The sequence below is a fragment of the Lethenteron reissneri genome, chromosome 39, assembly GCF_015708825.2.
Source record: "Lethenteron reissneri isolate LAM-NWPU_2019-01 chromosome 39, ASM1570882v1, whole genome shotgun sequence".
In the NCBI taxonomy this organism is placed as follows: Eukaryota; Metazoa; Chordata; class Hyperoartia; order Petromyzontiformes; family Petromyzontidae; genus Lethenteron; species Lethenteron reissneri.
In genome coordinates, this window is record NC_083817.1 from 9,329,236 (window position 1) to 9,343,498 (window position 14,263).

Consider the following 14,263-nt stretch of genomic DNA (forward strand, 5'->3'; position numbering starts at 1 on the left):
GTTGTGTAGTATATAGTAGTGTTGTGTATAGTGTAGTGTATAGTAGTGTATAGCAGAGGTGGGACAAAGTCATTGTTATGCAAGTCCAAGTCGAGTCTCAAATCATCAAATTCATGACTCGAGTCTGACTCGAGTCCAAGTCACATGACTCGAGTCCACACCTCAGAGGTGGGACAAAGTCATTGTTATGCAAGTCCAAGTCGAGTCTCAAGTCATCAAATTCATGACTCGAGTCTGACTCGAGTCCAAGTCACATGACTCGAGTCCACACCTCTGGTGTATAGTGTAGTGTATAGTTGCGTAGTGTATAGTAGTGTAGTGTATAGTTGTGTAGTGTATAGTTGTGTAGTGTATAGTAGTGTAGTGTATAGTGTAGTGTATAGTTGTGTAGTATAGAGTAGTGTAGTGTATAGTGTAGTGTATAGTGTAGTGTATAGCAGAGGTGGGACAAAGTCATTGTTATGCAAGTCCTAAGTCGAGTCTCAAGTCATCAAATTCATGACTCGAGTCTGACTCGAGTCCAAGTCACATGACTCGAGTCCACACCTCAGAGGTGGGACAAAGTCATTGTTATGCAAGTCCAAGTCGAGTCTCAAGTCATCAAATTCATGACTCGAGTCTGACTCGAGTCCAAGTCACATGACTCGAGTCCACACCTCTGGTGTATAGTGTAGTATACTAGTACAGCACACCGGTGTGTTGGAGAGTAAATCCACAACATTTGCAATCTGAGCACGACGTTTCGCCCGTAATTACAACTAGCTTCATCAGGTTTAACGACACATTTATATTTACACGATCTAACCCCCCCCAAAAAATCCAATAATATGGATTATATCGGTGGCAAAAGGCCACGTGTTACAATGTTACAACACTGTAAGTTCGCTGATAGCGGTTGAGATGAGCATCAACCATCACTGCAAACGCCGGCCATCCTCACAGCAGAGGCCCTTTCTACACGCTTTCATTTAACTCACTCTGTCTGTTGTTGTTGTTTGTTGTTGTTGTTGTGTTTGTTGTATCCTCAAATCTTCTAACTCAATTTTAACCCACTTCCCAATGTGACATCTACTGCAAACTTTGTATATTTATGTCATACTGATGACAATACTATATTCTATCATAAAAAATATATTTTTAGACATAATTTTTTATATGTTATGTTTCGGCTTGGGTCTAATTGTCCACGGTCAACTGACGTTGGCTGTAATTGGCCACGGTCCCTTACGTTATGGCAAGCTTCGGGGCCACTTCCTGGAGTCGTGGAGTTCTTCCATTACTAGTACATTTCATAAAAGCCTGTTTAAAAAACGTTTTTTTTTAATATTACTCATTTTCTAACCACCGGGCAAAGACGGCTGTCACCGCATCGCTTTCAGACGTGCTTCTGCGGCCGTCTGGAACGCTCTTCCTTCCGGGATTAGATTGACAACCCCATTCCTTTAGAACTTCTTTTTGTCGTTTAGTTTGTTGTCCTTCGCCCCGCAGCAACGATTAGCGCGGTTTGCTACGTACGCGCCAAGAAAAGTTAAACGTACGTATGTACATGATGAAGAGTGGGTTTTTTAAGCTTTCGTGACTGCAGGAATCCATACTCTTTGGTTCTTTCGGAAAAGTCACGTAGGTAGAAAATCAAATAAATCGTGTTCCTCCCTTAAAACAACCCAATTCTCTTCCCGTAGCCCATCATGCTTCTACTGCTACTCCCTGCCCCCACCTCCAGCTACGACCAGGCCTAGCCCAATTCCTATTACTACTCTACCCCTATCACTACCACTACCTCTACCCCTATCACTACCACTATCACTACCCCTATCACTACCACTATCACTACCACTATCACTACCACTATCACTACCCCTATCACTACCCCAGCCCCTATCACTACCCCTATCACTACCCCAGCCCCTATCACTACCACTATCACTACCCCAGCCCCTTTCACTACCCCTATCACTACCCCAGCCCCTATCACTACCACTATCACTACCCCAGCCCCTATCACTACCACTATCACTACCCCAGCCCCTATCACTACCACTATCACTACCCCTACCCCAGTCCCTATCACTACCACTATCACTACCACTATCACTACCCCAGCCCCTACCACTATCACTACCCCTACCCCAGCCCCTATCACTACCACTATCACTACCCCAGCCCCTATAACTATCACTACCCCAGCCCCTACCACTATCACTACCCCTACCCCAGCCCCTATCACTACCACTATCACTACCCCAGCCCCTATCACTATCACTACCCCAGCCCCTATCACTACCACTATCACTACCCCAGCCCCTATCACTATCCCAACCCCCATCACTACCCCTATCACAACTCCAACCACTATCACTATCACTATCCAAACCCCTCCCCCCTAACCTGCCTGTCTTCCAAAGTGTCACCCTAACTACACCACCACCACCACTTTTCACAACAACAACAACCCCACTCTCGATTTCAACCGCTGCCGTCTCACGTGCAATTCATTTGTATTGATTTTTCCCACGTGACATTCCGATTGCTGTTTGTCCCCCCCACCTCCCCTCCCGCGATCGGGGCTAGCGTCGATTTATTAAAACGATTATCATCATTTATATTCACACGTGTTTATATATATATTTTTTTTTTAACCCTCCCCCATTAAAGCTGGGGGCTTCCCCCCATCCCCGGCCGCGTCTTCACCTGCGTGCCGTTGATGGCGTTGAGCGGAGCGCACTGCTCGTGGACGCGCTCCACGGCGCCGCTCCTCTTGCGCTGCCGCCGCGCGAGCCGCGCCAGGTGCGCGTCCAGGGAGGGCACCCGGCGGCCGCGCACGTCGCCCTCCGTGAGCGACGCCGCCAGCAGCAGCAGCCACACGGGACGCTTGCGCTCCCAGTCGCCCGCCAGAGCACGGAACAGCAGCTCGGCCGACGCGGCGCCGCTCGGGATGCCGCCGCCTGAGTCGTCGAACCGAGACGCCGGTGCCGGCTTGGAGCCCAGCCACACGGGCATCATGCCACGCACGTACTCCAGGTGATGCTGCGCGCGTGGGGAGGGACGAGAGAGCGGTCGGCGGTGGTGGTGGTGGCGATGAGGAGGGTGGGGAAGAGGTGTAACAGGAGGTGGGGAGGTTTAGGGTAGCCGTTGAGCAATCAGCGCGCAACGCTTCATTCCCACGAATGAACGTCAAGATTGAAAGCCGAGTTCTTTAGAACTGCTTTGTGTGTTTAGTTTGGTGTCCTTCCCCCACAACTCCGATGAACACGGTTGGCTACGTACGGTACGGAAGAAGTTCAGCATACATGCAAGATGCAGCTCACCATCTTCACGATCCTTCACAGACTCATCACTGCCTATCTCTCCCCTCTCAGCTCACTCTACTCCCCTCCACGCATTCTCCTACCTCTCCCCTCTCATCTCACTCTACTCCCCTCCACGCATTCTCCTACCTCTCCCCTCTCATATCACTCTATTGTCCTCCACGCACTCTCCTACCTCTTCCCTCTCAGCTCACTCTACTCCCCTCCACGCACTCTCCTACCTCTCCCCACTCATCTCACTCTACTCCCCTCCACGCACTCTCCTACATCTCCCCACTCATCTCACTCTACTCCCCTCCACGTACTCTCCTACCTCTCCCCTCTCATCTCACTCTATACCCCTCCACGCACTCTCCTGCCTCTCCCCTCTCATCTCACTCTACTCCCCTCCACGTACTCTCCTACATCTCCCCACTCATATCACTCTACTCTCCTCCACGCACTCTCCTGCCTCTCCCCTCTCATCTCACTCTACTCCCCTCCACGCACTCTCCTGCCTCTCCCCTCTCATCTCACTCTTCTGCCCTCAACGCCTCTCCCCTCTCATCTGTGCGACCCTCTCCATCCATTTGGCTATCGAATGTAAATCAATTATTTAATTTTATTATGCTGGATCAGCAATTAATAATAAAAATATAGATACTTTGGAAGATCCCGAAACGAGTAAACGTTTCCGTTGACACAAAACCTGACATCACAGGAAGTGATGTCAATCCCACGCCATCACTTCTGTCATTCTGACGGCACGTGGCGTTTGTGTGACATCACTATCGTTAGCACGAATGCATTTGAAGCCAGTACAGCGTGCCAAACGATCTGCAAATTCGAAAATAAAAAAAACATATCCAAAACTCTCCATAAAAACCCAAATCTACGAAATCGATTATTTATTTTAAAACGAAGCAATTTTTTTATTTTAGCAGGTAAGGCCCACTGAACTATACAGCTCTCTTTCAGAAGCGACCTGGTCACAGATCATAGCTAAAGGAAGTGGCTTATCGCGTGGAAAATTATAGCAGCCAAATACTCTAAACGCGTGATGTTAATTCGAAATGTGGAAGGAAAAACCGGGAGGAGCCGGATAAAATTTGACGCGACCACGGGGAGAGAGAACACAAATCCTCCAAATATACATGCGTCAGGGTCAGACCCACGACCTCCAGTATGCCAGGCGAGTTAGCTAACATCTCGCCGCCGTGGCACCCATATATATAGCTTAGAGAGGAAACGTGAGGCTCGTTATTTTTCAGAAGCGATCTGGTCACATAGGAAAGCTCAGCGAAGGGGCTTATCACGTGGGAATGTATAGCAGCCAAATACTTTGAACGCCTGATGTTAATTCTAAATATGGAGGGGAAAATCGGAGGACCCAGAGAAAAATCCACGCGACCAGGGGGAGAGAGAGAATATGCAAACTCCAAATTTACATACTCTTAGGTTTTTTCGGTAAAGTCACGTAGGTAAAAAATAAAATTAAAATTAATAAAAGTAAAATAAAAATCACGACGTTTCGGAGGCAACACAAGCTTACGTCTTCAGGTGGAACCGTCACAGCACGATTGCTGTATCAAGTAAAGTAAGTCTTGAAGACGGAAGCTTGTGTTGCATCCGAAACGTCGTGATTTTTATTTTACTTTTAATAATTTTATTTTTTACCTAAAAAACCTAAGAGTATGAATCCTTGCAGTCACGAAAACTTCAAATCTAGAATCCATATTTACAGTCGCAAATAAGCTCGGCATCGAATCCACGACCTCCTGTATACCGGGCGATGTTGTTAACATCTCAAATCCACAACTCAAAACAACGGAAACAACTTGCGGCTGTGGTGGGTGGGTGGGTGGTGGTGGTGGATGGGTGGTGGTGGTGGGTGGGTGGGTGGTGGTGGTGGTGGTGGGACCGCCGTGCCCCCCCTCCTCCCCCGTACCTTGAGCCGCGAGTAGAGTGCCACCGGCAGCGCTTCGCCCGGCAGCGTCTCGCCGTGCGGCAGCCTCTGGCAGGCCGAGAGCGCCTCCATGGTCCGCGGCTCCGACACGTCGAGCTCGAAGTAGACGCTGTGCGACAGCGCGAACGCGCGCTTCGCGTTGCCCGGCACGAAGGGCCACACGCGCTCGTAGGGGACGTGCACGGTGCCGAAGAGGAAGGCCGGCGGAGAGCGCTCCACGCGCCACAGGAACGAGTTGAGGTCGCCCTGCTGCGCGGTGCGGTGGGGGGCGATGGGATGGCCATTAACAGTTGTTGTTGGTTAGACATCGACTGACATGAACTTATTTTCTTGGTTCTTTCGGTAAAGTCACGTAGAAGGGAAATAAAAAAATAATATTGATGTAAAACAATACAAAATTCTCGCGACGTTTCGACTGCAACACGAAAACTCATCATCAGGTGTGAAATCCACAGGTGTGAAAAAAAAATATTGATATAAAACAATAAAAATTCTCACGACGTTTCGACTGCAACACAAGCAATCATCATCAGGTGTGAAATCCACAGGTGTGAAATAATAAAATAATATAAATATAAAACAATAAAAATTCTCACGACGTTTCGACTGCAACACAAGCAATCATCATCAGGTGTGAAATCCACAGGTTTGAAATAATACAATTATATAAATATAAAACAATAACAATTCTCGCGACGTTTCGACTGCAACACAAGCAATCATCATCAGGTGTGAAATCCACAGGTGTGAAATAATAAAATAATATAAATATAAAGCAATAAACATTCTCGCGACGTTTCGACTGCAACACGAGCAATCATCATCAGGTGTGAAATCCACAGGTGTGAAATAATAAAATAATATAAATATAAAACAATAAAAATTCTCACGACGTTTCGACTGCAACACAAGCAATCATCAGCAGGTGCTTGTGTTGCTTGTGATGCAGTCGAAACGTCGTGAGAATTTTTATTGTTTTATATTTATATTATTTTATTATTTCCCTTCTACGTGACTTTACCGAAAAAACCTAAGAATATGAATCATTGCAGTCACGAAAGTTTCAAAACAAAATGACATTAACTTATTATTTGGTTCTTTCGGTAAAGTCACGTAGGTAAAAAATTAAATTAAATTTTTATTTTTTATTTTTTTTTCACCTACGTGACTTTACCGAAAGAACCAAAGAATATGGATCCTTGCAGTCACGAAAACTTCAAATCAAGACTGACATTAACTTGCTAATTTTTTTATTAACTTTTACATGCTTCTCTCATCAAAATAAACATGCTAATCCTACACGCCAATTTGAGCTCTTATGCGCTACGGAAGCTCATTCACTTTGCACTATAGTCCAACATGCTCATCTAAGTACAGTTCCCTTTAACATGCCACGCTGTTTATTACCTTTAAACTATAATACCCCATTAACACTACTTCGGCTACCTTTGTTCTCAAAAACTTCTATAAACTCTTGCTGGTGACAGCTTCTCTTCACAACGCAGCAGACACCGCGGCTATCGAGATTTTCACCTGAAGACGATGGCTTGTGTTGCGCCCGAAACGTCGTGTTTTATTTTTATTTCCTTTTCTACCTACGTGACTTTACCGAAAGAACCAAAGAGTATGGATTCCTGCAGTCACGATAGATTCAAATCAAGGTTGTTGTTGTTGTGCTTTTTTGTTGTTATTGTTGATATTGTTGTTATTTGTGTTGCTGTTGTGATTTTTGTTGTTATTTGTCTTGCTGCTGCTGTTATTGTTGTTGACATTGTTGTTATTGCTATCGCTGTTGTTGACATTGATGGAAACTTCTCGGATCCCCTTGGGGGGGTTCGGCGAGGAGACATTTGGGGAGGCCACAGGGAGAGACGTGTGTTATGCAGGCACGATCGGGTCTCTTTGATTCAGAACAAATCGACGCCACCGCTGCCGACTCGTGCGAGGCTCGCGCACGCCGGCGCGTTGGCAAGTAGTGCGTCTCCCGGCGAAGCGACGTGGAATGTTTCGTTCACAGTCGACTGTGGGGCCCTCTAAGAGAGCGCATCGCCGCCACCGCGCCGGTTCGAGCAGCGAAACGTCTACACTTTCCGAAAGGAAACGCTCCGAGTAACCGACATCCGCTCCCGCCACCGCTGCCTCCTACTTACAGACGCCTGCTGTAGAAGCATCCACACAACACCTGTTGAGTCGGTGCCCCCTGCCACGAGCACCATCTGGGCGCGTCTGCGTTACGCGGTTCTACAGTTATAGCCCATCGCATGCCGCCGCGAATTGAGAGCGAGACGGGAGATGCGACGGGAGGCACAGGCGGAGCGAGGGTGGTGTGAGCTTGTGGAGAGAAATTTGTCCCGTGCACAGATAATCACAATCACGATGTGTGTTGCCCGTGCGGGGGGGGGGGTTAGCGCCATCACCTTCCCCCCCCGAGATCGATCCCCGCTCGCGACAGACAAGGGTGCTAGGTCGACGCAGCCTCAAATGAGTACCAGGTGCAAAACTTTGGCACCGGGGAGACAAAGGCGGTCGGGCGTGGCAATTTGGCCACTCATTCCTTCTCGAGTTGCCTTGCCGGCCTTCATAGGTGCTCGCTAACAGCACTTGCCCCAACAGTCTGTTCAGGTTACACGGTGGTGAGAGAGAATGTGTATATTGAGCAAACGCACGTGTGTGTGTCTGCGTATGATGAGGAGCGGTGGTGTAGCGGTTAGAGCGCTGCGCTACGAACCCGGCGACCCCAGTTGGATTTCCACTCACGGCCAACACCAGTGACGATTATCTGGACCAGTCCTGGGCCTCCCTTAGGTCGACTTAGCCTAAAATGAGTACCTGGTGTAAAAACACGCCACTATGGACACAAAGGCGGCCGGGCGTGGTGCCGGCCACCCACTCCCTCGTGTGCCGTGCCGACCTTCATAGGCGCTCGCTAACAGCACTTGCCCCAACAGTCTGTTCAGGCTATACGGGGCATCTTTGTGTGTGCATGTGGAAAGCGGTTAGCACGATGAACTCTGAACCCGGCCGATCTGGTTTCAGTAAAAAACAAACATCGCTCTGAGTTTATCCGCGGAGTTTAAACGATTCAAACTGACCTGGTCTTGTCTGGGCTGGCTCTCAGATGATTCTCACAATCGTCCCACGACTCTCGTTTGATTCGTTCCATCGCTTTCTTCTCCCGAGAAGCTCCCCCCCCCCCCCCCCCCGCTACTCGCAAGTTCTTTCGCGATCACGGCTACGGTGGCGCTCCTCCATCAACTGGGGCGCCCCAGATGTTATCTCTCTCTCGTCCGTTATCAGAGGTCGCAACCGGGTACCCGATACCCGTACCCTACCCGATACCCGGCTACCCGTACCCGGCCTGGTACGGGTACCCATTTGCGACCCTGGTGCGGCCGGGTACGGGTAGGCCGTGAGTCACTGGTGAGTCACCGTTTGTCACTCGTTTCCCAACGTCTTGTCTCTTCTCACAATTCAAGTTCCTAGAATCAACCCACCCGCGCCTGCAACATGGCTTCATCCCAGAGGTCGCAATCGGGTACCCGTACCCTACCCGATACCCGGCCGGGTACGGGTAGCCGGGTATCGGGTAGGGAACGGGTACCCGTTTGCGACCCTGGTGCGGCCGGGTACGGGTAAGGAATCAAAACCCGTTTGCGACCTCTGCCCGTTATGCAGGAGGTCGTGGGTTCGATCTCACGAACTCTGACGCCTGATGTGTGTCTCTCTCTCTGTCTCTCCCAGTGGTCGCGTGGATTTTTCTCCGGGTCCTCCGGTTTTGTTTTTATACTTCTCCTTTCCGCCTCCACATTTAGAATCAACAGCACGCGTTTGGATTGTGCGGCTGCTAGAAATGTCCACTTTGTCGGGCTATCGTTTGTCACCAGGTCGCCTCTGCTAAAAAAAAAGAGCTACACAGCCAAGTGCGCCTCAGCTGGTAAAATAACAAAATAGTTTAGAGCTTCGTTTAGCTGCTCAAAGGATCGTGAACCACCCCCTCGCCCCCCTTGACGCCAACAGCCCCGCCAGCGTCCGGCAATCTTGCCCCCCGGGAGTCTCGTTCTGTGCAACAAGCCGGGCGCTCTCCCGGAATCATCGCAACGACACAGCCCTGGCGCACGACGGGACCCGGTTGGCGACCCCGTGCGCACCACGACCCCGCGACGACCACAACCTCCTCTTTACAACCAACTCTCGCTCGCGAGCGTCTCTCCCTCGTCGCCGCCACCGCTCCCAAACCTCTCCGGGACAAGTGACGCGCTCGCTCAGGCCCCCCATGAGATGATCGTAGAGCGACCGTAGTGGTGAGTGTAGTGATGGTGAGTGTAGTGGTGAGTAGGGGTGAGTGTAGTGGTGAGTGTAGTGGTGAGTAGTGGTGAGTGTAGTGGTGAGTGTAGGGGTGAGTGTAGTGGTGAGTGTAGAGCGAGCGCAGTGGTGAGTGTGGCGGTGAGTGTAGTGGTGAGTGTAGAGCCACCGTAGTGGTGAGTGTGGTGGTGAGCGTAGTGGTGACCGTAGTGGTGAGTGTAGAACAACTGTAAAGGTAAGAAGAGAGAAAACATTGTTGTCTTTGTTGTCGTCGTCGTTGTTGTCGCCTTGCTGGGCGCGATGCCGGACGCTTCACTCCACGTCCCGGGAACTTCTTCAGGGATTCAATTGAAGGAAGCTCTGGTATATCCAGTGTGTCGTAACAACCCTCCTCCACCCGACACAGAACAACTGGCAACGTTGGTCACGTGATGGAACGAACGTGTGCGGATCGCTCTCGGGCAGGGGTCTTCAAAGACCTCTTCGCCAAGTTATTGATTGAGGACCACCGTTTCGTATTCACCGCGGTGCATTGCGCCTCTTGAACATTTGAGGATTCCCCCCCCCCCCCCCACATAATAGACGTTTTTTGGGGTTAGATCGCGTAAATATAAATGTGCCGTTAAACCCGCCACCACCCGACACGGCCAATTAGTAAGGTTTGTCACGTGAACAGAACGTAGCCAATTCGTTACTAGTACAGCACACCGGTGTGTTGGAGAGCAATCCCACAACATTTACCCTGCGAGCACGATGTTTCGCCCGTAATTACAACCAGCTTCATCAGGCGGAGTGCCAGAGTTGTGGAGAACTCCTCCTGCTTGGGTCTTAAATAGCGGCATGAATGTGATGCCGTCACTGGCGAGCCAGATCAGGTGTATGTCTACGCGCCTGTCTCTCATCCATCGTTCTGCCTACCAATGTTTATATTTGCTAGATATATTTAGATATTGCGTTACGAAAGATCGTATAGTTGGCTATCTCAGTCAGCTCCGTCAGTGTTAGACGGCTGGTGCTGCGTACAGGCTGCGCTGAGCTGCTGTGGAGAGAGTTCGGACGAGACCGTGAAAGTTGTTCATGAACAAGATGCCTCCTAGAAGCTCTGTCTCTCTCTGAATCGACGACACTGCACGTGCACTGCTGTGTTCGGCTGGGCGATCCTCCGCGAAATGTTAAAGAGGCAGCCTCGTGCTGGGAGTGTGTGAGTTTGTGTGTGTGAGTGTTTGTATGTATGTGTGAGTGTTTGTGTGTGTGAGTGTTTGTGTGTGTGAGTGTTTGTGTGTATGTGTCAGTGTTTGTGTGTGTGAGTGTTTGTGTGTGTGAGTGTTTGTGTGTATGTGTGAGTGTTTGTGTGTGTGTGAGTGTTTGTGTGTGTGAGTGTTTGTATGTATGTGTGAGTGTTTGTGTGTGTGAGTGTTTGTGTGTGTGAGTGTTTGTGTGTATGTGTCAGTGTTTGTGTGTGTGAGTGTTTGTGTGTGTGAGTGTTTGTGTGTATGTGTGAGTGTTTGTGTGTGTGAGTGTTTGTATGTATGTGTGAGTGTTTGTGTGTGTGAGTGTTTGTGTGAGTCAGTGAGTGTTTGTGTGTGTGAGTGTTTGTGTGAGTCAGTGAGTGTTTGTGTGTGTGTTTGTGTGAGTCAGTGAGTGTTTGTGTGTGTGTGAGTGTTTGTGTGTGTGTGAGTGTTTGTGTGAGTCAGTGAGTGTTTGTGTGTGTGAGTGTTTGTGTGAGTCAGTGAGTGTTTGTGTGTGTGTGTGAGAGTGTTTGTGTGTGTGGGAGAGTGTTTGTGTGTGTGTGAGAGAGTGTTTGTGTGTGAGTGTTTATGTGTGTGCGTGAGTGTTTGTGTGAGTGAGTGTCTGTGTGAATGTGAGTGAGTGTCTGTGTGAGTGTTTGTGTGTGTGCGTGAGTGTTTGTGTGAGTGAGTGTTAATGTGTGTTTGTGTGTGTGTGTGCAATTGTGGTTACTCGTTGCGCCCCTTCCAAATAGCAAGCCAGCATCAGGACTCAAGGTAAGTGAAAATAAAGTGTGTTTTTCTATTTGTGTTACTTTATTTTATGTTGTATTTACTATATACAGTATTTAAGTATGATGTTACATGCAAATGTACAATAAATCTTATTCATGAGTTGAACAATGCTTCCCTTTTTGTTGAACATTCATAACAATGACCGCATGGGAATTTAAATACAATTCATTGTTCTGTTCCGACTTTCTAACCCTTCGACTTACGAACGCGGCTCGGTGTTCGTAAGTCGGGGACTGCCGGCGAACATTCCGAGAACGAGTTGAACGGAATTCGCAATAACGGGACGGGCCGTTTAAGAAAACAAGTGTTCTACTGCGAGTTGCCTGAATGACAGCAGACCGTGACATTTGTTCTCTCTCCCATTTCTTTTATTCTTCTTCTTTGGACATTCGGTTGTAAATGCCAGAGGCTCCACACAGCCAAACAGCAGCAGCAGCAAACATGTTCAGGGGCTAAATGCGCAAAGTCAAGATCTGCTGCCGCCACTGGCCACGTCGAGAAGGCTTCAGCAGGGAGAGAGAGAACAGAGAGTTCGTGTTGCTGTTCCTCCTCCTTTGAAAGAGCGCAGATGACAGTGGGGTTTACTAATATGGTCCATAGTTTAGAGTTGCATGATTTAAATCGCACTACTCTGGCTTGTCTTTGATGTATCTGCGTGTCTTCGTGGGTCTCTACGTATCTCTATGGGTGTCTCTGTATCTCTATCAGTTCCTATATATCTCCATGAGTCTCTATGCACAGTGTCTCTATGGGTTTATTGTGTGGTCCATAGCTCGGGTTACAAGGCTACAATCGCACTGCTGTGGCTTGTCTTTGATGTATCTGCGTGTCTTCGTGGGTCTCTACGTATCTCTATGAGTGTCTCTGTATCTCTATCAGTTCCTATATATCTCCATGAGTCTCTATGCACAATGTCTCTATGGGTTTATTGTGTGGTCCATAGCTCGGGTTACAAGGCTACAATCGCACTGCTGTGGCTTGGTTTGATGTATCTGCGTGTCTTCGTGGGTCTCTACGTATCTCTTTGTATGTCTATGTATCGCTGAGTCTCTGTGCATCTCTATGAGTCGCTATGTACGGTATCTCTACGTGTATATGTATACGTGCGTGTCTCGATGTATCTCCACGAGTCTCTGTGAAACTTTATGCATCTCTGTCTTTGAACTGTCCAGCGCAGAGCTCGAAACTTTCAGCACGTATCATTCACTTATTTATATTTCAACCAGAGGCACACAACACACACACAAAAACACCGCACGCACACAAAACCACGAACGGCACACTCATGCGGTGACCAGGCAGCTGGCCCCGACACGAATAACAAACAAGATAAACACGAGGAAATTAAATCGAGGAGGAGGGGGGGGGAGCTGGAGAACGTTGGGCGCTTACTTTCTTTGGCAGTGGGCAGCGAACATCCCCGTGTCCGTTTCCTCCGGCGAGGACAGACAGCGCCGCGGCCACGGTGACAAATCCGCGGCGCATCTTCGCCCACGAGCTCGCCGCCTTTGTGACGACGGTGATGGTGACGACGTTGTCGTTGTTGTTGTTGACCGGCGACGAAGACGACCACGACGATGCTATGAAGTCACCGCGAAGGCTCCTGCTGTCTCTCGCCGCGCCTCAATTCTGCTGCGCGCACCAGTTGGATTCCCCGCTGTGGCATTTTTGAGAAAATGTAGGAATCGGGAGAGTCGGTGGTGGTGGTGGTGGGGGCCCGCACTGGGGAGGTTAATCGTGGGGTGGGGGCACCGTGCGTGTGATGCGAGTGAGCGCTGTGTGAAGTTGCTGCCGGTCTGGTTAAACAGCCGTGTGTGTGTGTGTTGGGTCACATACTCCCCGGCCACGCCTCCAACCCATGCACACACGCGCACGTGCACGCACGGACACACGCGCACGTGCACGCACGGGCACGCGCGCGCGTAAGGCAACATACAGACACCCACATTGACACGCATGTAAACATGCACACACACGCGCGCACCCAGATACATACCCTTGCATACGCACGTATGTTGAACTTCTTTCGCACCGTACGTAGCCAACCGTGCTCGTCGGATGTGCGGGGGGGGGGGGATGACAACAGACTAAGCATACAAATCTGTTCTAAAGAAATGAGTTTTCAATCGAAGATTACTTGAAAGTGCATAGCTCCAGTGGCGTTCTAATATCGGAAGGAAGAGCGTTCCAGACGGCCGCAGAAGCGCGTATGAAAGCGCGCGGTGCAGTGACCGCCTTTCTATTACAGCCAACATACAAACCCAGATACATATACACAACAGATGCACACCCATACGCACACGCACACACATAGACCTAAACACATCTGCAAACACAGAAACAAATATCCCCCGCATAGCCCTAACAGCCTTTTTGAGACAAGTGCTGTTAGCGAGTAGCACCTACGAAGGCCGGCACGGTACACGAGGGGGTGGGTGGCCAGCACCACGCCCGGCCACCTGTGTCCGAAAATACCTGCACATGGGCAGACACACACACACAGACACACTCAAACGCGTACACACACGAACAGACTCATCCAAATACCCTTTGGGTACACAATACTGTGCAGTGCTCACAGACACATGCACCATACAAAGATCTCCCATAATGCCATAGGAACTGTGGGTGCGCCAATTGCTGTTAGCGAGCACCTATTAAGGCTCGATTTTACGGACAGATGCAGG

General features: G+C 49.5%; 1 protein-coding gene across 1 annotated transcript in view; it reads right to left on the reverse strand.

Moving 5' to 3' along the window:
* Window positions 1–13,359, reverse strand: part of LOC133351885 (metalloprotease TIKI1-like) — a 42,282-nt gene extending 28,923 nt beyond the window's left edge. The window contains exons 1-3 of the mRNA XM_061567462.1: window positions 12,969–13,359; window positions 5,236–5,502; window positions 2,692–3,027 (exon numbers count right to left, since the gene is read on the reverse strand). Of these exons, the coding sequence (XP_061423446.1) occupies window positions 2,692–3,027; window positions 5,236–5,502; window positions 12,969–13,061 (696 nt within the window). The 5' untranslated portion in view covers window positions 13,062–13,359. The remainder of the gene's footprint in view (window positions 1–2,691; window positions 3,028–5,235; window positions 5,503–12,968) is intronic.
* Window positions 13,360–14,263: the final 904 nt, after the last annotated feature.